The sequence below is a fragment of the Pezoporus wallicus genome, unplaced genomic scaffold (genome assembly GCF_028554395.1).
Source record: "Pezoporus wallicus isolate ANWC-B61680 ecotype Strahan unplaced genomic scaffold, APGP_CSIRO_Pwel_v1 contig_8824, whole genome shotgun sequence".
NCBI classification, from domain to species: domain Eukaryota; kingdom Metazoa; phylum Chordata; class Aves; order Psittaciformes; family Psittacidae; genus Pezoporus; species Pezoporus wallicus.
Window position 1 is genome coordinate 201,677 of NW_026642442.1, and position 21,944 is coordinate 223,620.

The 21,944-nt window shown below is 60.9% G+C and overlaps 1 protein-coding gene across 1 annotated transcript; it reads left to right on the top strand.

Moving 5' to 3' along the window:
* The first annotated feature begins 6,272 nt into the window (after positions 1-6,272).
* LOC130610566 (ras-related and estrogen-regulated growth inhibitor-like) lies at positions 6,273-15,729 on the top strand. Its single transcript, XM_057430570.1, has 4 exons — positions 6,273-6,437; positions 12,558-12,614; positions 14,243-14,316; positions 15,199-15,729. The coding sequence occupies exons 1-4, from the start codon at positions 6,341-6,343 to the stop codon at positions 15,682-15,684; spliced, it is 714 nt and encodes a 237-aa protein (XP_057286553.1). The 5' UTR covers positions 6,273-6,340; the 3' UTR covers positions 15,685-15,729.
* Positions 15,730-21,944: the final 6,215 nt, after the last annotated feature.

The window sequence follows — 21,944 nt, forward strand, 5'->3', positions numbered from 1 at the left end:
GCTCTGGCTTGTTGCTGTCAGAGATGGAATTCTGTGTGTGCTGTTGAACCAGCAATGAAACACGTTCTAAACCATTGCTTCAGCCTTGACGGTGCTTATTTGCCAGTTGTAAGCAAGGTAAGATCCGTGGCTGCTGTCAAGCTGCTCCATCTCGCCCAGGCACACTCCACACATGCCTGTGCCTGCCCAGCTCTGGGTCCTTTAGGAGCCCAGGCTCTCAGCTGGGTTTTAAGCATCCCCTGGGCTCCCTGGTTGTGGAAGAGAAGAGCCATCAGCCCCCTGCTCCCTGAGGCGAGGCTCTGAGCCTGCAGGACAGACTCTACCTGTATGGTTGCTCCGTTCCAAGAGCCCATTTCATGCTCACAGGGTCTGTGAGTGCACTCCAGGCTGGCCCTGGGTTTGGGTGGCCCATCTGCCCCCCTGGAAACCCTCCCTGCCCTCCACACGCTGCGCCCACATCACTGTGCATTGCTGGGGTGTCTTTGGGACTCTCGTCTGGATTGTGTCCCCTGCCCTTTCCTCTCCTGCCAAAAGCCCTGCTGCTCCGTTGGTGTCAGCCCTGGTGGTGTGTGGCCTCAGGGCATGTCCTGGGGGAGCGTGGCCCTCAGCCAGCAGGGACTGGAGGCAGCAGCGGACCAGGATGGCTGCAGGATCCCAAATGCACTCCCAGGTCGTGTGAAGCGGTGCACATCCTTCTCGACGATCAGCAGCAGGCGATGGAGCTGAGGAGCTCCCCCCTTAGAGGTGAGCCTGTGACACAGCGATGTGCTCTGTGTGTGTGTGTGTGTGTGTGTGTGTGTGTGTGTGTGATACCATCAGAACAAGGTGCCAGGGGCTCGGGGCACTGCAGCCTTCACACGCTTGGTGCTTGACCTCGCTGCCATGGACAGTGGGATTGAGTGCGCCCTCAGCAAGTTTGCCCATGACACCGAGCTGTGTGGTTCGGTTGATACCCTGGAGGGAAGGAATGCCATCCAGAGGGACCTCGACACGCTTGTGAGCTGGGCTGATGCCAACCTCACAGAGTGTGACCATGCCAAGTGCAAGGTCCTACAGCTGGGTCGGAGCAATCCCAGGCCCAGCTACAGGTTGGGCAGAGAAGAGATTCAGAGCAGCCCAAGGAGAAGGACTTGGGGGTGTTGGTTGATGAGAAAATGAACATGAGCCGGCTTCAGTGTGCGCTCACAGCCCAGAAACCAACCGTGTCCTGGGCTGCATCCAAAGCAGCGTGACCAGCAGGTCCAAGGTGATCTTGCCCCTCTGCTCTGCTCTTGTGAGACCTCACCTGGAGCATTGTGTGCAGTTCTGGGGTCCTCAACATAAAAAGGACATGGAACTGTTGGAACAAGTCCAGAGGAGGCCACGAGGATGCTCAGGGGCTGGAGCACCTCCTGTATGAAGACAGGCTGAGAAAGTTGGGGCTGTTCAGCCTGGAGAAGAGAAGGCTGCGGGGAGACCTCAGAGCAGCTTCCAGTGTCTGAAGGGGGCCTATAGGGATGCTGGGGAGGGACTCTTCATTAGGGACTGCAGTGACAGGACAAGGGGTAACGGGTTCAAACTGAAACAGGGGAAGTTTAGATTGGATCTAAGGAGGAAATTCTTTCCTGTGAGGGTGCTGAGGCACTGGAATGGGTTGCCCAGGGAGGTTGTGAATGCTCCATCCCTGGTGGTGTTCAAGGCCAGGTTGGACGAGGCCTTGGGTGCCATGGTTTAGTGTGAGGTGTCCCTGCCCATGGCAGGGGGTTGGAACTGGATGATCTTAAGGTCCTTTCCAACCCTGACTGTTCTATGATTCTATGATTCTTTGTTGAACAAGACCAGTCCCAACCGCGATCTCTGAGGGACACCACTCGTTACTGGTCTCCAGCCGGACATTGAGCCATTGACCACAACTCTTTGCATGCGGCCATCCAGCCAGTTCTTTATCCACGGAGTGGTCCATCCATCACATTGATGCCTCTCCAGTTCCTTCTGTACTGGCTGTTACTGGCGGGTGGACGCCCAGGTTGCCAGCAGCAATGGTACCACGGAGGCAGGGACCCTGATGGTCTGGAGGAGGGGGTCCTGCAGCAGGACCACGTTGTCTCCTGGCTGGCAAAGCTGAGGAGGGGCTTGTTCCGGGGCCTCGCGTCGCTTCCATGTCCCCTGTTCCCATCACAGAAGCCTGGGAGCAGCACCCCCCAGGATCCCAGGGCACCCCTGTCCCGCTCCTGTTCCCTCTCCGGCAGAGCCGGGGGTGTTTGCTCAATCCCTCATCACGAGCACGCCGCGGCAGAGCAGGATGTGCTCCTGCACAGTGATCCGTGAAGGTCAGCCCGGCCACGTCCTCATCCCTCACCTGCTGCAGAGCAATGGACCGTGGCACCTTAACTCATTTATGGCCTTTAATTCGTCTCAGGGCCAGGCTGGATGGGGCTTGGAGCAAGCTGCTCCAGTGGAAGGGGTCCCTGCCCGGGGCAGGGGTTGCAGCTGGAGGAGCTTTAAGGTCCCTTCAACCCAAACCAGGCTGGGGTTCTTGTGTAGTTATTTTTTCCCTCCCCCTCAGAGGCTCCAGGAGCTGGTTTGGATGGAGGTTTCCATCACCTAAAGGCTAATGCTGCTCTCCTAAACGGCAGGCAGTGATCCTGGCGCCACGGGTGCGAAGGCTGCAGCTTCGAGGTGCTGGGATTTGGGTTTCGCATCCCCATGAGCTCAGTCAGAACCAGGAGATCATGGCTGAGATTGAAGGGGAACGGCCTGTGCTGGTCATCCCGCAGGGCAGCCTCCTGCAGCGCGTCTGCAGGGCTCTGTCTGCGTGAGTTTTAACCCCGTCCATGGCGGGGCTCCTCGTCCTTGCCTTCGGAAGCCGCTCTGTGCTCTAAACCGAGCTCGGTTCCTTGCGGCGCGGAGCTCCCCGTGGTGAGCAGCAGCCCTTGTGCAGCCCAATGGAGCTCAACAGACGTGGGTGAGCACCGGTGCCCTCGCTGCAGCAAACCGGGGGGGTGAAACCCTCCCCTCGGGACCCGGGGGCCAGAAAGGGCTTTGGTGACCTGGTGTTATCCCTGCAGCCGCTCACGCTCACGCGCTGCACCGGGAGCTGCCGGCGCTCCCCCGGATGAAGGGGCAAGGAGGCTCCCGGGACGCGTTGCCCGGGCTCCGGGCTGGAAGGGAGCCGCTCTCCATCCGCCCCTTTGCTGCGGTCCCATCCCCATCAGCGTTGGAAGGCATCTTCGGGCTCTAACGTGGAGCCGGGTCCGTTGCAAGCAGGCAGCGCCGGAGCGGAACACCGGGATCAGACCCGGCCTTGTGTCCTGCACCGGGGGTCCCTTGTCTCTCTTGCCCTAAAAAGCAGCCCCGTTATGAGGAAGAGGAAGGGAAGGTCCCCATGGGGCCGCGCTGAGGCCGCCCGGAGCAGGCAGCAGGCAGCCAGACCCAGCGCAAGCTGCTCCCATCTGCTTCCTCTCTCCCTATTTATAGAACATGGAGAGGCGGCTGGGATCGGGATCTGTGTCCCTGGCTGGAGCCACGGCAGGGGCTGATGTCGGTGGGGTGAGGAAGGAGAGGCCCTGAAGGCTGAGAGCAGTTCTCCATCGTGTGATGGCTCTGCTAGAGCAACCCAAAGCGTGTGCGCTGGAGAGCATTCCCTGGTGGCCCCATCCAGCATTAACCCCCAAGAGACCCGCAGGCATGGGAGCTTGTCTTGATGGGAGCAATGTTTGCGTGGTCATTAACGGGTGATGGCTAAATGTGACACACGGGTTGGAAAGGGGGATCAGCCCTTCGAAGGGATGCTCAGGAGATGAGCTAAACGCTGTGGGACCAAAGCTTTGGAATACCATGATCCTTTTTGAGAACAGGGTGCAGGCTCCAAAGCCAGTTGAGATTGGGTTGGTTTCCATCAGCGCCCTGCACCTTCAGGTCCTCTAATGGAGAGGAAAGGGACCAGCTTTCATTTTAGCTTCCCTTTCCAAAGAATGCACCAAGCATCCCACTTCCCTCTCAGGAGCAGCCACGTTCAGGTTGTTTTGGGAGCTCTCAAACCAGCCGATGATCCAATAGGGATCCAGTTGGGACCGCGGAGCAGGACTCCTGTGATGGGAGGCTGCGCCTGAGCTGATTTGGTTCTTTGCTTTAGGGCAGCGTTTTCCTTCTGCTGGGTTTGCGTTTGCAGGGCCGTGATTCATGGGTGCCTTTGGCCTCTTTCCCGGTGCAGGCTCCACATCTCCAGACACCGGCAAGCAGGGAATGGCCCGACCACAGCTATGTCAACAGAAAGCGGTACCTACCCCACCTCTTCCCCCAGCACCGCTGCAGGGGCCTGGTTACACTGGAGGGGGCTGATTCAGCCATTGCAGGTGATAAAGTTGTGTCTCCATCAGACCCCTTCCACTGGAGCAGCTTGCTCCAAGCCCCTGTATCCAACCTGCCAGGGATGGGGCAGCCACAGCTTCTCTGGGCACCCTGTGCCAGCGCCTCAGCACCCTCCCAGGGAAGAGCTTCTGCCCAAGAGCTCAGCTCAGTCTCCCCTCGGGCAGGTTCAAGCCATTCCCCTTGTCCATTCTGTGATGCGTGTACCCCAAACCGGTATTAAAGAGGAGCAGGCGAGACAGAACTTGACTGCAGACATCTCATTTCCTTAGGAAATCAGGCTAAAAATAGGACAGGAACATAACGGAGCCTTCTTTCTCCTGCCACTCCCCAGCTGGGAATCAGCTTTTGTCCTGGAAGCTGAGTTTATTGCTCTTATTCCTGCTTCTGGGCTCCAGATGTTGCCAGGCATGGACGTGCCTCCCATCAGCGGTGGAAGCGCGGTGGGAAGCGGCTGATGCGCGGGAGGACCGGCGCTGGGGATGGAGGGGAGCTTCCCACCTCCCATTGTGGCCCTGTGGGTGCTGCCTGCGTGCTCAGGTCTCCTGCAGGAGCGCCGCAGGAAGGGCTGACACATGATAGGGTCTATAAATACCTTTGGGTTCCTGTTACCCTGAGCTCCATGCGGGGCCGCACGGACGCGCTGTGCCCTGCTGTGAGCCGGGGCACCGGAGGTGGTCACCCAGAGCTCCCCGAGGGCAGGCACTGCCTGTGCCGTACCCCTGTGCTGGTACGGGTCCGTGCTGCTGCGTTCGCAGCGCTGGTGCCATCCATGCTGCACAGGCAGGCTCCATCCTGCACTGCGCCGAGTGCGGTCAGGACGTTCCAGGTCTTTTCTCCTGTTTCCAGCAGGACGTGTCAGTGCCAGCACGCACCCGTTACACGTTACCTGTGCTCACACGTGTGTACACATGGGCACAGCCCCGTGCTCCTGGGGGAGGCCTCGCACTGGTATTTAACCCAGTGCTGCTGCACCAAAGCACGTGTAAAGCTGTGAGGTCTGAGTGCTTGGGTATCACAGAACCAGGCTGGAAAAGAGCTTCAAGCTCCTCCAGTCCAACCCTTACCCCAGCACTGCCAAGGCCACCACTGCCCCATGGCACTGAGGCCTTGTCTATAGGGTTTGTGAACACTTGCAGGGCCGGTGCCTGCAGCCCTGCCCTGGGCAGCCTGTTCCAATGCCTGAGCACCCTCTGGGGCAGGAATTGTTCCTCAGCTCCATCTAAACCTGCCCTGGTGCAGCTTGAGGCCGTTTCCTCCTGTCCCATCCCTTGTTCCTTGGGAGCAGAGCCCAGCCCCTCCTGGCTCCATCCTCCTCTCAGGCACTTGTAGGCAGCCATCAGGTCCCCCCTGAGCCTTCTCTTCTCCACACTGAACCCCCCAGCTCCCTCAGCCCTTCCCCATCACCCCTGTGCTCCAGGCCCTGCACCAGCTCCGTTGCCCTTCTCTGGCCCCGCTCCAGCACCTCAAGGTCCCTCCTGCAGTGAGGGGGCTCAGCCGCCGGTTTGGGCAGAGCCAGGATCGGCTCCTTGCCTTCTGCTGGGTGATGTGCGGAGCGTGTGGAGCCGCTCGGCTGGGTTTGGGACCGCGCTGTGCCTGGAACAGGGAGCGAGGGAAAGGCTGGGGCCGAGCCAGCTCCCGTCCTGTCCTGTCCTGTCCTGTCCTCAGTAACGCCCCTCGCACGCAGGAGCAGCCGGAGACGAACGGGGCCGCGCTCCCCCCCTTGGGGCGCTGCTTTGGGGCCGCTCCGCTCCTCCCTCCCCGCCCCGCTCAGGGCAGCAGCTCCTGGGGCTGCCGGTGGCGAAGGGGCCGGAGGCGGCCCCCGGAGCTGTTCGCGTGCGGGGAAACTGAGGCACGGAGCCCGCTCCGCCCCATCGCGGCTCGGAGGAGGAGGAGGAGGAGGAGGAGGCGCTGGGCAGGAGCCCGGCCCTCGGGGCGGAGCCGCCGGAGCAGCGCCCGCCGGAGCGGGGAGCGCCGAAGCCCCGGCCCCGGGATGAGCTTCCCGCGGCCCCTCCGCCGCTCCGTGAGCCTCAGCCCGGCCCGGAGCCTGCGCCTCGTCGTGCTGGGGCAGAGCGCAGTGGGCAAGACAGGTAGGGAGGGGTCCCCGGCATCCCCCGGTGTCCCCCCGGAAACCCCTTCCTGTCCCCCGGCATCCCCCGGTGCCCCCTCCGGCTTCCCCTGCCCCAGGTCTCATCCCCGGGGTCGGGCCCCCCGGGCGGTTCGGTTGCCCGGGATGGGGATGGAGGGATGATCCCTGTGGACCCGGTTCGGTTTAGGGGCAGCCGGCTTGCCGGGATCCCTCGCGCTCTGCAGCGGGGGCTCGCAGGAGCCGAGCTCAGGCTTGGGCTTGCGGCGGTGCTTTGAGTCCGGTGCCCGTCTGCAGCGAGGCGAGGTTTGCGGAGCCTCCTGGAGCAGCGCTGGCTTCGGTTTCCCTTTAGGAAAACTCCCTTTCCCCGCGCTTTGCCCGGTGCTCGCACCTGTGGGGATTGGGATGCTGAGCTGGGAGCACGTGAGCTCCCTCCTTCATCCCCCTCCTGCCCGGCAGTCACCCTCCCGCTCTTCCCAATCCTCCATCCATGTGCTGAAGGCGTCCAATGCTCCCGTTCTGGGCAGCATCCAGCGTTCCAGGAGCAGGGCTGAGAGGTGCTGGTCACTGAGGGGGGGAAAGGTGGTGTCCGTGTGGGTCCACGTTGTCTCCATTGCAGCGGGGCAGGGGAGCAGTGGTGCCCGCAGAGCCTGGGGACACGGTTGCGTCCTTGGACAGGGCAATGTCCCGCTGGCTTCCTGCTCCATAGAGGAAGAACCACGGCAGCGGTGGCACCTCCGCCTGGCTCGTGGCCAGCGGCCCTGGCTGTTGGTGCTGTTGTGTTTCCATATACAGTCACCGGCGAGCTTCCCGCCCGGAGCCACTGGAAAACCAGGATTCCCTGATTGCATCGAAGGAGGAGACTCCCAGGTCTGGATAAGAGCCTGGCACTGGGAGCGCGGTCCAGCTCCAGGGGTACCCGGAGCACGGGGGGGTCCCTGCACTGTGGCCTCGCTGTCCCTGCGAGCAAGGGAGCTGCCGGTGATGGCTGCACGGAGCGGAGTGCTCCAGCTCACCCCCTCCAGCCTGAACCCATGGATCCCACCGGTGGGCAGCCGGGAGCTGTGGGTCCCTCCTGCAGGCACACGAGAGGCTGCTGTGCCTCCTCCATAGGGTTGGATCGTGCCGAGGGTCTTCCATGGCTCCCGGTGGTCGGGTGTCTGTGGGTCTGCCCTGCAGTGGCTCAGCTCCTCTGTGCCCTCAGCAGGGTGGGTTTTGCTGTCCCTTGGGGCTGTGGTGGTGACACAGACCAGGAGATGGGGCCAGAGGGAGGGAATCGATTCCCGGGTCGTGCAGAGAAGAGCCAGGAGCATGCCAGGAACCGGGAGCAGCCCCTTGGAATGGCAGGAGCATGATCCCCTGCAGCACTGACACGGGTCTCTGCCCCCTTGGGTGCCGTCCTGCACGTCCTCCCCTGCAAAGGGACACTGTGGCATCCCCACTGGGTGCTGTGCCCAAGGGCTGGGTCCTTCTGTCTCTGGGCCCCTGCACCCACTGGAGCTGGGGACCAGGACACCTCTGGCTGGGGCGGATGGGCTGCAGGAGGCAGCCGATCCCCGAGGCAGGGGGAGGAAGGGATGCGACACGTGGGGATCCCCTGTTTTGGGGAGGGGTGAAGGTGGATTCCATCTGAACCCATCCCTGAGCCCCCAAGCTCCTGGTCCTGGCAGGGTGGAGTGAACCCAATGCTGGAGCATCACCCGGGTGAGCTGTTCACATCCATCCCTCGGGAAGCAGAATCCAGGCTGGGAAAGCTGAGGGGGCTGAGATGGGTGAGAATCAAAAGGGGAATTAACATCTGGAGAGCTGCAAAAGGGGGGGGGGGGAACCCCAAACCCTCGATTCTCAGCCAAACGGTTGGATTTTGGAGCAGTTTGGAAATCTTTGCTTTTCTCTCCAAATCTTGGGATCCTCTGAGTGGGTTTGGGTGCAGCCCCATGGCTGAACCCCATCGGTAGTTTAAAGACTTGGTCTGGGTGTAAATCACCTGCAGAGGCTGCAGTTACCTCCACCGGTGTGAACCGCGCCATGCCTCCGAGGAAAGCTCTGCTTTGGAACAGCAGCCGGAGCTGAACTGATGCTGGTCCAAATGGAATATGAACTTAACCTTTTAGCTTTGGGGGTCTCCAAGAAGAGCCCTTTCCGAGGTTACTTATGCTCAAGATGGAGGGGAAAAGGCCCTGTATCAGGCTCATGGATGTGCCGATGTCTCTGCCCGCATCCGTGCCTCTGGCTGGCAGCTCCGCTCGTGTTCTTGTGCTCCAGCCAGCTTTTAATCAATGTAATTGGCTCCTCTTCTCGCACAGCACCGTGTGCTCCAGGCCTGGTGCATGCCGCAGAGTCAGGAGCCTTCCAGAGCCCGAGCCTGGCTTCCCTCGTGCTGCCCCTGCTCACGCAGTCACCTCCTTGAAGCTGCGGGATCCCTGCTTACCCCATGGAGCAGTTGCTTGCTCCATCAGATCCCTGGCTTGGAACCCAGGAGTGGCTTGGAAGGAGAAGGGACGGTGAATGCCCCAGGCAGGAGATGCCGGGGCTGGAGGAGCCACAGCCCAGCTCTGGTTGGAACCCGTGTTCCTGGGATGAACGCACAGATCCTGCCTGGCTTGGTGTGGGGGTAGGATGTGGGGGACATAGGAATGGCTTGAACCTGCCCGAGGGGAGGCTGAGCTGAGCTCTTAGGCAGAAGCTCTTCCCTGGGAGGGTGCTGAGGCACTGGCACAGGGTGCCCAGAGAAGCTGTGGCTGCCCCATCCCTGGCAGTGCTCAAGGGCAGGTTGGACACAGGGGCTTGGAGCAAGCTGCTCCAGTGGAAGGGGTCCCTGCCCGTGGCAGGGGCTGGAGCTGGATGGGCTTTAAGGTCCCTCTCTCTGTTGTTTTCCCCTGTTCTCGCTCGTTTTCCACCAATTTCACTCTCTGCTCCCATCACCTTTCCAAGCCAGTTCCAGCCTCTCCACTGCCTTTCACTCCCTGCACAGCCTGTTCCTTCCCGTCAATAACCCGCTAATGACCCATTACCGTCATTAGCGCCTTCGAGGGCTCCCGCACCGCTGCCATCAGCTGTGCCCCCCGCAGCCGCCCAGCCACGGGGTTCTCTGCCTGCATCGCTGCATTTTCCCAGCTGCTGCATTGACCAGATGTGATGTGCACGAGGCCACGCCGAGGGCTTTGCATCGATCCGGCACATCCACGCCATCGGCCCATGGATCAGCCCCCAGGCCCCCGGGAACCCCTTTGGATGACTTGAGACCCCGAGGTCCAAGCGTGAAGAGTTTTGTGGCCTCCCCATTTCCAAAGGCAGAGCGAGGTGTTCCTGAAACCACCTCTGGGAGGGTGCTCGTGCTGCCCACTGCTCTCCCCTTCCTGCTGTGCAGGGAAGAGCTGAGAGCCACAGGAAAGCTCGCTCGGGCTGCAGGGCTGGAGAGCTGCTTCTGGGGATGCTTCTGGTCCTTTCCTGCTCCACCCTGTTGCATCCTAAAGGCAATTCCCTGCAGAAAGATGTTCCAAAGGGTGGGGGCATCGAATCAGCCGGGTTGGAAAAGACCTTTAGGATCATCCCGTCCAGCTGTGGATGGTGAAGGTGAGCAGATGAATAAGCCTTTGGCTGGGCTGGGGAGGCCTTCCCCAGCAGAAGGGCTCTCGGGAGATGCAGTTGGTCTCTTCCCAGAACCAGTCACTTCTCCTCCAGTGCTTCCCTGGGGCAGGACCGGACCCTGCACCACCTCCTTTGAGGCGTTCTGGTGTGCGCAGCATTTGAGCCTCCCGTTGGGATCGCTCCCTTCCTGTTTGAGCTCCATGGCCCAGAGCTGGTTCCTGCAGCGCTGCCCTTATGGGGCTGCTCCTGAACCATCCCTGGGCAGCCGATGCTTCCAGAGCATCCGACCCAGAGCTTGCCTTTGGTCCAGGCCGAGCTGTGACCCCACATCCCCACCCGGCCCCTCCATCTCTGCCAGTTCACCACCACCGTCCCTGTCCGTGCTGGTCGGGGTGACCCGTTCCAGGCAGGGTCTGTGCTTTGTGCCCTCTCTGTTGTTGTTCCTTGGCTTTGCTGTTGTTCCTCCTTCCCTGGGAAAGGCCAGGAGAGGCCGCGTGCCCTCTGCAGTCCTCGGCTCCAAGCTGTGGGATTCCTTTCCCAGGAAAAGGAGCTCTCTCCATCAGCCCCTGGTGTACCCCTGGGGGCAAGTTCTCTGCTGCTGCTGAACTGATGCAGCCGAGCACCACCTCCCGGCCTCTCCGGGCTCTCCCCTGCATCCCGAGCACCAGCACGGCCTCCTCCCAGCTCTGCCGGGGCTGTTCCATGGCGTGCTCGAGGCTCGTGAAAAGTCAAGTTAAAACGGGCCAGCTTTGTGCTGTTCTCCTGCATCTTCCCATGGGATGCTGCCGTGCTCTGCCTGGAATGAAGCTGGGCACAGCTTGCTACCATCTCACCTGCTCTGCCCGTTTTCAGGAGCATCAGTGTCCCCTCGTCAGCCCCCTGTGCCACCCAGCCTGCTGGCATGGGCACTGCAACGCTCCTGCTGCAGTGCCAGGGAGGCTTCCTCATGCTCCAGAGCAGGCGCTGGGATAAAGCCCAGCACAAACCAAGGCAGGGACAGACGGGTTTGTGTCCCTTTGGCCACATCAGGGACCTCTGTCTGAGCTCGGTGCTCTGTCAGCAGCAGTGATGGGAACACTCCGGCTGCCTCCCTGCCCCGCTCAGCCCAGCAGGAATTCCAGCACCTTCACTGCTTAGAAACCCTTTGCTTTTCCCCCTGCTTCCCCTTCCTGACCGTTTGCCAGCTGGGCCTCAGCCCTGTCCCTTGTCCTCACACCCCATAGAGACCGTGCACCATGGCCAAGGAGCCTCTGGTTTCAGTTTGCAGCCCCTGAGATCCTGCCCACCTGCAGCAAGCGCTTGCTCTGGAGCTGAGCTCTGTGTCCCTCGGCCTGCAGCGAGGTGCTGAGCTGCAGCACCCGGTGAGGAGAAGCTGCTGCCAGGCTGATGGAGCTGTTGGGCAAGCCTCCAACCCCGCAGGCCTCCGGCAGCCTGGCTTTAGGGTGTAATTTGGGCTTCACATCTCCAGTCTCTGGTGCAGCAATGTGGTAATTGGATAAAGGGGTTGATGACCTGCTCCTGCCATCCCTCGTCCCTGCAAGGAGGAAAAATGGGGCCAGATGGTTCAATCCCTGCATTGATGCTGTGCCAGCAGATGGAAGGTGGTGCCTGCCCCATCCCTGGCAGTGCTCAAGGCCAGGTTGGACACAGGGGCTTGGAGCAAGCTGCTCCAGTGGAAGGGGTCCCTGCCCGTGGCAGGGGTTGGAACTGTTTGGGCTTTAAGGTCCCTTCCAGCCCAAACCAGCCTGGGATCCTGTGGCTTTCATAGCAGGGGTTGTTTCGTCCCCTGCTTGCCGAGAGCTGCCGGGATGCTCCTTGCAAGGATGAAACGATGATCCCAGCTTGTGCCCAGCATCCCTGTGCCGGGAACATGAATTCCTGAGCGCAGGCACAGCAGGAAGCTGATGTGCACCGGGCTGGGCTGCACCTTGCTCATCTCCTCCTGGTGCCGGGCCCCTTCCCAGGCTGGTTTTGGCAGCGCATGGCTGGGGCGAGGGGCACCTCCGGGTCTGCCGTGCCCTGTGCCCCTCCAGCTTTGGCTTTCTGATCAGCCCCATGGGGTCTGGTGCCAGCACCTCCCTGCTGTGAGCCTGGGCTGGCTTAAACCAACAGTGCTCAAGTCCATGGGACCCATCCAGGCAGTTACAGCACCAGCGCCAGCAGAGCCTGACCCAGCACCGACGTGCCCTTGCCGAGCTCACCGGTGAGGGCATCGCTCAGCCAGCATAAACTTCAGCACTGCATAAACCAGTGCAGGATGAGGCAGGAGGTGCAGGTTGTGACCCCCCCATGCAGGGGTTTGCTGCTGACAGCGAGCAGGCAGCTGAGGGCAGAGGCCTCTTCCTCCGCCTGGAGCATCCCATCTGGTGCTGGGCTTTGGTCCTCGATGCCAACGTTTGCAGCATCGCTGCTGGGGAGTCTGCACCGGGAGCCTTGCCGTGAGGCCGGGGCAGGTCTTTGCTCCGTCCCTCACCCCGAGCAGCTGCTGGCTCCCTGCGGGTTGTCCATCACTGGTCTGTTGTGTTTCTTACAGCGCTGACCGTCAGGTTCATCACCAGGAGATTCATTGGAGACTACGACCCGACCCTGGGTGAGCCAATCCTTTCCCTTCTTGCTGCTGCCGCTTGTCAGCCCAGGGACCCTTGGTAGCAGAGCCAACCCTGCTCCCAAGCTCACCGTGTTCACGGGCTCTTGCAGCCCCTTCTCCTTCTCTGCTGGTTTGGTTAAGGTGAAACCTGCTGGGGTGAGCCGTTGGCATCACGGGGAGGCACCGCGTGCTTGGCCATGCTCAGCAGCTCGCTGGCACGTGGCTCTAAGGCGAAGGAGGTGTCAGCCTCTGGGGCAGTGGGAAGGGCCTGCCTTGTCCTTGGGTTTGCATCTGGGTTTGAGGTTCTGGGGCACTGAAGCCCCATCCCTGCCGAAGGTCCCCAGAGTGCCTGCTCAGGGCGCTGCATCTTCCTGCCACATCCAGTGCCACCCAGAAGGGTGGGAATTGGGGATTCTCTGTTCCAACCCAGCTGGTCCCCAGGGAGCCTGAGGGACGGGGCTGGTTTGAAGCACAGCCCCTCAACCACTGCCCTGTGCTCCCTCCCTTCCTCACTTGATGCCCTGAGCGATGCTTCCCCTGGAGCACAGTTTGTTCTTCCTCTCTGCCTCCTGTTGCGCTCGCTGCATGCGATGTGAGGAGCCACAGAGCCCACACACGTGTGCTCCTCGTGCTGCTTGTGGCGGAGGAGAGGGAAGGTGCCTGTTTATCCCATGGGCCAGGGGTTCCTGCCCTGTCGTGCCTGGCACACGGGCACAGTGTGACCGGGCTGCTCCATCTGCCCGAGCACGGCGTCCCGTGAGCAGGTGGTTGCCAAGCCGAGGGATGGTGCTTTCCTTGCTGCTGATGTTAGTGAAGCTCGAAGGGGTTTTGTGCTCCAGATGCCACCAACAGCCACTTTCATTGCTTGGTTACAAAGGAGCCGCTGCTTCGGAGCAGGAGCTCAGTGCTGGATGGGCAAAGGGCTGGTGAGGAGCATGAGTCCTCCATGGAGAGGGGCTTGGGACAAGGGCCTGGAGGGCCAGGCCAAGGGGAATGGCTTGAACCTGCCCGAGGGGAGACTGAGATGAGCTCTCAGGCAGAAGCTCTTCCCTGGGAGGGTGCTGAGGCGCTGGCACAGGGTGCCCAGAGAAGCTGTGGCTGCCCCATCCCTGGCAGTGCTCAAGGCCAGGTTGGACACAGGGGCTTGGAGCAAGCTGCTCCAGTGGAAGGGGTCCCTGCCCGTGGCAGGGGTTGGAGCTGGAGGAGCTTTGAGGTCCCTTCCAACCCAAACCAGGCTGGGGTTCTGGGATTCTATGAAAACAAACCCAGCTCCTCACCCTCTCCGGCTCATCTCTTCCCTTGCAGGAGCATCACTCCATGTCCCCTTTTTGCTCCAGCCCTGAGGTCGCTGTAACCCCTTTATTTCCAGCAAGGCAAAATCCGCTGGGTGCTGGCTGGGGCTCTGTATCCCCAGAGTTGCTGAGCTCGATGCCATGGGCCCAGGGTGGCCCTCCCCATGCCCGGGGACAGGCTGAGGACCAGCTCAAGGTGCCCTCACAACAGAGGCCGCAGGGGCTGTGGGTTGCAGCAAGCAAAAACCAACTTCTCCAGCGCAGCACTGAGTGTGCCCGGGTTCTCGTTGCCTACGTGGGGCTCCTCTCACAGAGGCTTCTCTCTCTGTCCCGCTCCAGAGATGATTTACAGACACGTGGCTGTCATTGACGGGGAGATGGTGCACTTCGAGATCCTGGACACCGCGGGACAGGTGAGCTCCTGCTGCTCTCCACACTTCAGTCTGCTGCAGCCAAGTGTGCCTGCCCCAGCCCTGGCAGTGCTCAAGGCCAGCTTGGACACAGGGGCTTGGAGCAAGCTGCTCCAGTGGAAGGGGTCTCTACCCATGGACGAGTTTTAAGGTCCCTTCCAACACAAACCAGGCTGGGGTTCCATGGCTCTGTGGGTTTCTCTTGGAGAAAGGATGCTTTGGATTTATGTGTCTCTAACGTCAATCCCAGTGCGTCTTCGGCTCAGCATTTCCCCATCCCCATTACTCATTGAAGGAGACACCAAGCACTGGGACTGCAGCAGGGGAGAGCCCTGTGCTGGCTTCACATCCCTGCCTCTGGGCACCCGCTTTAGCAGCACCAGCTCTCCCGTTCCCATATCAGAATGGGGCTGACCACTGTTGTAAGCGGCGAGGAGAAGCAGACAGGCCAACCCAATATGGGTGATAAGCAACTTCTACATTATTTGTGACGCAGTTCACACATATATAGGAGTGGTACTCAGCCACTCCTTCTTGGCATAACGGTATTAATTAGCCCCCACAGCTTCCTCCACATTCTCCTCCCAGGTCCGGTCTCCGGCCACCTGTGGGGGGCACCCCCTGCCTTGCTTGCACAGACCTCCAGAACTCTATGGTCCTGCTCTTAGAGTCATTCTGCAACACACTGTCTCCATCTTTCACTTTGCTCCCCCATCAGATCCAGCCCCAGGCTACCCGTGTGCTCTGCGCATCGCTGCCGTGTGCAAGCCCATGGCCAGAAGCCTTCAGGGATGGTGATGACCCCCTGGGAGGTTCCTGGGCCCCATCCCGCAGTGTTTGGTGCAGGGAGGTGTTTGGTGTTAACAGGAGCTTGTGTGCCGGCAGGAGGAGGACTCGCTGCAGATAGAGGAGAAGATCAAGTGGGGCGATGGCTTCGCCGTGGTCTACTCGGTGACGGACAGATGCAGCTTCGACGAGGTGATGCGGCTCTGCTTCCTCATCAACCACATCCACTCGAGCCCCCGGCGCAGCAGCGCGGGCGAGCAGCCGCCCGTCGTCATCGTGGCCAACAAGAAGGACCTGCAGTTCGACCGGATGGTGTCCACCGAGGACGGCGAGAACCTCTCCAAAGCCTTGAAGCTGCCTTTCTACGAGATCTCCACCCGGGACAGCTACGAGGAGCCCGTGGCCGTGTTCAACGCCCTCTACCAGGAGCTCATGAGACAGGGGCACTTCTCCCCGGGCTCCTTCAAGAGGAGGACGGTGTCGAAGCTGATGGAGAAGATCCCAAAGATGCAGGCGAGCTCCACGCCGCACTCGGCGGGACGGAGCCTCAGCTTTAACTCCTTCAGGGACTACATCCCTGAGTGAGCGGAGGCGCGGACACAGGGACAGGTCTTATCCTGCCGCTTCAGCTCCAGGAGGGAAGGGTTAGGGATGGGGAGGGTGGGTTTGGGGTGCGGCACAGACAGGCGTTGTGCCAGCAGGGACGATGCTCCTCACCCATCTGTGGTCCCTCGTCCTCCTCCCGCCTGGCTGCAGTCAGCACTGAAGCTGGTTCGTGGTGACTCCGGTGGTGCTGGGCCAGCCTCGGGAGGCTCAGCAGTGCTTCAGCGGGGATCAGACCCTGCACAGAGACCCCTCTGCGGGTTCCCCCCTCCCCTCACAAAGCCGGGTCTGTTTGTGCCCTGGGGCGTGCACCCACAACACTGGGGTGAGCCCAGGGTGGCTCCAGCTCCCCACCCCTGCCTTGGGATCACGGTGCGAACGATCTCCCGGGTGCTCAAAACCCTCCCTTTCCCACAGCCACCCTCCATGCCCGGGCTCGCTGCACTGGTCAGCGGGTGCCGAGGGGAAAGCCACGTCCCCATGGTCCCCACAGGGAGCCCGTTCACCCTCTGCAGCCACCAGCATCCACCTGTCCGAGCCCAGCACTATGTTCCCATCCCCATTCTCCCTCAAGCTGTGACCTGAAGCCACTGCAGAGGGGCAGAACCCCCATCCTGCTGCCTGTGGAGGAGCTCCTCCATCCCCACTGCCCGTGGGCTGTCACCGAGGGTGTGTTTAAAAGCAAACCCGGGATTTGGGGAGGGGGGGAAAGCCTCTTCAGCCCTGGCTGGTCTGGAAACCCAGTTCTCAACGGCTCAGGCTCCTTCACTGACCCTGTAAGTACAGTCCCTGCACAGGGCAGATGCTGATGCTCCATCTCCAGCTGGAGCCACCACATCCCCAGTGCTTTGCTGGGCGCTGCCTTTGAGCCTGCCCCTGTTTTCCATCCCCATCTCCACGTCACCCGGGCAGCCCTCCTGCGAGGGGAGGCACGTGGAACACGCTGGGTTGCTGATGCACATTGGAACCTAGGCTGGGATCACGCTTCTGCATCCGAGAGGAGCAGTGCTCCCAGAGCAGCTTCTCCTGTTCCTGCCTTTGCCCTGCGGCTCTCTGTGCTGTGAGCAAACCGATGGCTGCCAATTTGAACCATGGATGCAGGGAGCTGAAAATGATGCTCCGTGCAGGGACCCCCTTTTCTGCTTAATTGCCCCATTCCCACGTGGAAACCACCTTGGGCTGGGAATTTGCTCAGAGCCGGGGCAGTAAAGGTGGACGGAGCAGGGCTTGCAGACAGCAGCATCTTCCCCCTGCAGCATCCTTTCCGCCCCCCGTCCCACCCGATGCCCAGCGCTGCTGTGCGAGGTGCATGTGCAGGATGACCTGGGGGGCTACACCGTGCCCCCCCATAGTGCAGGATGACCTGGGGTTACACCGTGTCCCCCCATAGTGACCTGTCACACCCTCTGCTGCTGCTCTCTGACAATAAAAGCCATGCTGGCAACTGCCAGTGACGCCTCGGTCCTGCCAGTGTGGGGCAAGGAGTTTTATTGTGCTCTGTCCCTTTTGGGGTGACTGTAAAGGGTGCAGGGAGGGGAAATGAAACCTTTACATAGGGCCGGGCATCTCTGTTGTCATCTCTGTGCCTCCTCTGGAGCCAGGCTGAGAGAGCTGGGCTGGGGCAGCCTGGAGAAGAGAAGGGGAGACCTGAGAGCAGCTCCAGTGCCTGAAGGGGCTGCAGGGAACCTGGAGAGGGGCTTGGGACAAGGGCCTGGAGGGCCAGGCCAAGGGGAATGGCTTGAACCTGCCCGAGGGGAGACTGAGCTGAGCTCTTAGGCAGAAGCTCTTCCCTGGGAGGGTGCTGAGGCGCTGGCACAGGGTGCCCAGAGAAGCTGTGGCTGCCCCATCCCTGGCAGTGCTCAAGGCCAGGTTGGACACAGGGGCTTGGAGCAAGCTGCTCCAGTGGAAGGGGTTGGGGTTGGAGCTGGAGGAGCTCTCAGGTCCCTTCCAACTCAAACCCACCTGGGATTCTGCTCCGAGTAGTTTATACCAAGTAACACAGGTTTCTGCATGCCCGGCACCGCACTGGGCTGGAGCTCCAGGCAGCGAGGAAATCCATGGCCTTGGACAAGCCTTGGAACATCAGGGATTTAAGCAATGTCCTTGAGGACACCAAAACCTCCGTGGCTTGGCAAAAGCCTGGAGCAGACATTCAGCATCCCAATGGGGTTTCATCCTCTCGAGCCAGGCTGTTATCACAGCCCCACGCTGCTGGGTTTGGGGTCAAAGCACAGCCTGAGCCCTGCCGCAGCGTTCAGCTCGCTTGGAGATGCCATAAAGCCCTGAAATGAACCCAGACGAGAGCCCCGCCAGCCCTGGCTTCCCCTTGGAGAGATCCCTGAGGATTCAATGCCCCAAACCGGGCTCTTGCGGTGAGCAAACAGCAGCCGCAGCGGCACCTCCCACTGCTGGCGCCCAGGGCTTTCATTAGGGTGCTGGAAAGGAGCAGTTCTAAAGCGGTCCCTTGGCCTGACCCTCGGCAGGGTTCGTTTCACCCCACGGGAGGGCTGCGGGCGCGGGCATTGGAACGGAAGCGGGATTCGACGGAAGCCTTGCGGAGCAAGCCCTTGGCTACAGGCGGGCAGCCCCAGGGCACGGCTCTGGGAGCTGTGAGAGGGGCGGGGGGGAACGTGTGATTTCAGAGCAGGGAGGGGAGGGGATACCCGGCTCCGCAGGCTGGGATGCTCCGGAGGAAGCCCCAGGCGCACACCTCGGCTGGGAGGTGCGGGCAGGGCGGTGACAGCGGTTTGTGTTGGAAGGGACCTTAAAGCCCATCCAGCTCCGGCCCCGGGCAGGGACCCCTTCCACTGGAGCAGGGTGCTCCAAGGCCCCGGGTCCAACCCGGCCTGGAGCCCCACGGACGGGAGCGGAGCAGCCGCGGGGAGCAGCATCCTCCCCGCTCCCTGCCCCGGCTCGCTGCGGCGCCGGGTTCATCCCCTAAGGAATGCAGGGAGGTTTCCCAGCCAGAAGCTCCGGGTGGCCGCTGCTGCTTCCAGGCGCAGCCCCTCGCGGGGCCGGGAGCCAGCTTGGCCCTTGCTCACGGCTGGAATTAGCCAGGAGCCTCTCTGGGATCAAGGCTCAGCTGCATGCGGAGAGGCCGAGGGGCGGCTCAGGCTGCTCAGCGCTAACCGCTGACTGCTGGGAGCCTGCGTTGGTCTCCCGGGGCGTTCCCCACTCCGGTATAAAGCTTGGTCCTCGGGGCCAGAAAGCGCTGGTGGGGAGGGTCACCACTGGGGGTGATGAATGGGGACACCCCCGTGAATCCTAAATGCTCGTGGTGGGAGTTCTGCAGGGCTCATGCAAGAGAGGAGGAGGAGCAAAAAGAGGAGGAGGAAGGCCTCTGCCTTCCCTGTAGCTCTGGGGGCTCAGGGAGCTGGGTTAAAGCCAGGTCCCTGGAGGGAAAGTGCTCAGAGCTCTGTCCTTGGATGTCTTGCAGCCCCTTGGAGGTGTTTGGTTCTGTGGGGCTGCGGCCTTCCCCTGTCTGAGAAGGGCACTAAGGTAACATGTAAGGGCATTTTGGGGTGGAAGCCGGGGCTGTGTGGTTTGGTTTGCCCTGGAGACCTCTCATAAATCCCCCACCCTTATGGAGGACCAGGCTTCAGGACTGCTTGACGCCCCATGCAGGAAGGAGAGATTGATGGAGCTGGGTATCCTGTGCTGATCCTCTGGACCGGTGCTCCTGTGTGCGGATGGAAATGCCACCCCTCTGGGGACATGTGGGTGCCCAGGAGGTTGTCCTGCACCCAGGGACCATCAGCACTTCGGTGTCTGTGCTGTGATGGCTCAGCCCCATAGGGAGAAGCTGGAGAGTTTTGGTCTCCTCCTCCCAAAGGCATCTCCAGGGCAGTGATTTAATTTGGCAAGGGTGCAGGCTGCAAATGTGCTCACCAGATTGCTGGGAAGCCTGGAAGAGACAAGTGAACCAGAAACATCCTTTCCCCACAGCTCCCTGGCCTGCTGCTCACCACCAGCAGCTCGCTGGCACGCCGAGCCTCCCTGTTATCCCCCCTTAACCCTGTCTGTGCATGCCTGTGCTGGAAAAGCCATGATGTGGATGATGTGTGGGCTGAGATTGGTGCCTGTGGCTTTAGCTTCCCCCCGTGTTGCACTTGGGTTGAGCCCTCCTGAGTGACAAGGGGCAGGAGCTCCTTGCACTGATGCTCAAGTCCTCTTGGTACCTGCTGCTCTGCTTACATACCCTATGTGGGTTTGCAGGGCTGGGACTCAACTCCAGCGGCCAAAACCTTGCTCAGAAAGATGAACCCGTGCTTCGATGGGGATTGTAAAGCTGGATTCGGCAGGAGATGGGATCACCTCTTAGCAAGGTGCACAGAGGAAGCCTAAGAGGTGGGGTGGAGCTGCAGCCTTTATCATCAGCCTTGTGCCTTTAGTTATGTATGTAAAATAGAGGGTTTGGGCTTTCTGAGGGCTCTTCCTGGAGGAGCAGTGTGTGCATCTGGCCTCACTGCAGCCCCAGACCTGCTGGGGGGTGATGGGGAAAGCAGAGCTGCTGGCAGCATCTTCCAGGCAGGTCCTGCTTTTAGACCCCCAAACCAAGCACAACCTCTCCCCTAACCCAAAGCCATCCACTAGGCTCACGGAGCTTGTCTGGGTGGTGCAATGCTCCCTCCTGTTAAGGTGCCCATGTTGGGTGCCTGGGGACTGCTGGGTCTGGGGGTGCCAGAGGGCAAGAGCCCAATCCAGGTGGATTTTCCTTGGCCCAGCAGCTCGTCTATCCCAAACCACCAGTTTTAGGGCAGTCTCCTGCAGTGAGTGCGGTGGCTCAGGGGCTCAGTCCCTGTCACCCCCCCGGGGTTCCCTAAATGTCAGGGTTTGCCTGGGGTGAAAGCAGGGACAAGGGGGGCTGGTTCCTGGTGCAGGGACACGGTGGGGTTGGGAAGGGACGATGCCTGAGCGGCTCTTTCCAACCACTGTTGCTATTTCTGTGCCCGCGCTCTCAATGCGGGCCCTGCTGCTCGCTTGTTGCTGTTATAAATAGCTGTGGAGCTGCCTGGGACTTCATGGAAATTCAGGAATGCTTCCAGGGGGAATCTGGGGCTGAGATCTAGGGGGTTTGGAGCTACATCCCCCTTCTTTCTTGCTTGCTTTTAAGCTATTCAATAGCTTAGCTCTAACGAGGAGCAGAGGCTCTGCAAGGCAAAGGGGGTTTTAGCACAGCCAAAGGAGTTTGCTGGCCCTGAAAGGAAAAGGTTGGAACTGCAACGGGGACAAAAGCAAGAGGAAAACCCCCTCTGCAGCCCAGCAGCTGCCTTGTTCCTGGGGTTCAGTTTTAAGGCATCACCTCCGGGTCCGGCAACAGCAGATGGACCTGGGGCATGTACTGCAGTGGAGGTGAGGGCAGGAGGAGGGTGCACAGGAGAACAGAGTGGTTTGGGTTGAAAGGGACCTTAAGGCTCATCCAGTCCCAGCCCCTACCATGGGCAGGAGCACCTTCCACTGGAGCAGCTTGCTCCAAGCCCCTGTGTCCAACCTGGCCTTGAGCACTGCCAGGGATGGGGCAGTCACAGCTCCTCGGGCATCCCTACTGCCAAGCTCTGGGCAGTCTGCTTTGGCCCACACTGTATCTGCTGGCCTGTGTGCACAGTGGGGTTTGGGTGCAGGCTTTTAAGGTAACGTGGGATCCATCCCCACTGCAAGAGCTTGGCCAGAGCCCGGGGGATGAGGCTGCTCCCTCAGGGAAGATCAAGGAGAGACGCCAAGTCCTGGAGGCTCTTTGCTGCTCCAAGTTTCCTTTGTTCTGGGCCAACCACACATCTTTTCTTTTGCTTTCTCTCTTCTCCTTTCCCTCTTTCTAATGATAATATTTAAACCCATCCAAACCGGGCTCCCCAGTGCAGCCTGGCCCCACCACTGGGGAGCTCTGCCTGCCCTCACTGGGGCTGTGAGGCTGTAGGAAAACGCTGATGCTGAGGACTGGTCCTCCCCGAGCGCAGCCCCTGCTCCTCGCCTCGCGTGCGTGGAGGATGCCTGTGGATGCCGGTGCTCTGCTCTTCCAGGCAGCCTGAAAGAAAGGTAAGGACAGGGCTTGTTTTCAGAGGACGTGGTATGTCATGTGCGGGGCATAACGCAAAGGCAGCCATTCCTGTGGGCTGCTCAACGTAAATCCCAGTGGAAATAAGCCTTACTCCCTGTTTTCTGGGTGTTTTGCCACAGAGTTTTGATTCCCGAGCTCTGCTTATTGATGCTGATGGGTTAAATGTATTCCCAGGCACCCACCGCAT

Bases quoted from the DNA above. Each gene is read 5' to 3' on its own strand.
- LOC130610566 (XM_057430570.1), top strand. From the start codon at position 6,341: ATGAGCTTCCCGCGGCCCCTCCGCCGCTCCGTGAGCCTCAGCCCGGCC. The intron at 12,615-14,242 runs GTGAGCCAATCC...GTCCCGCTCCAG, and splicing joins AGACTACGACCCGACCCTGG to AGATGATTTACAGACACGTG. The intron at 14,317-15,198 runs GTGAGCTCCTGC...GTGTGCCGGCAG, and splicing joins TCCTGGACACCGCGGGACAG to GAGGAGGACTCGCTGCAGAT.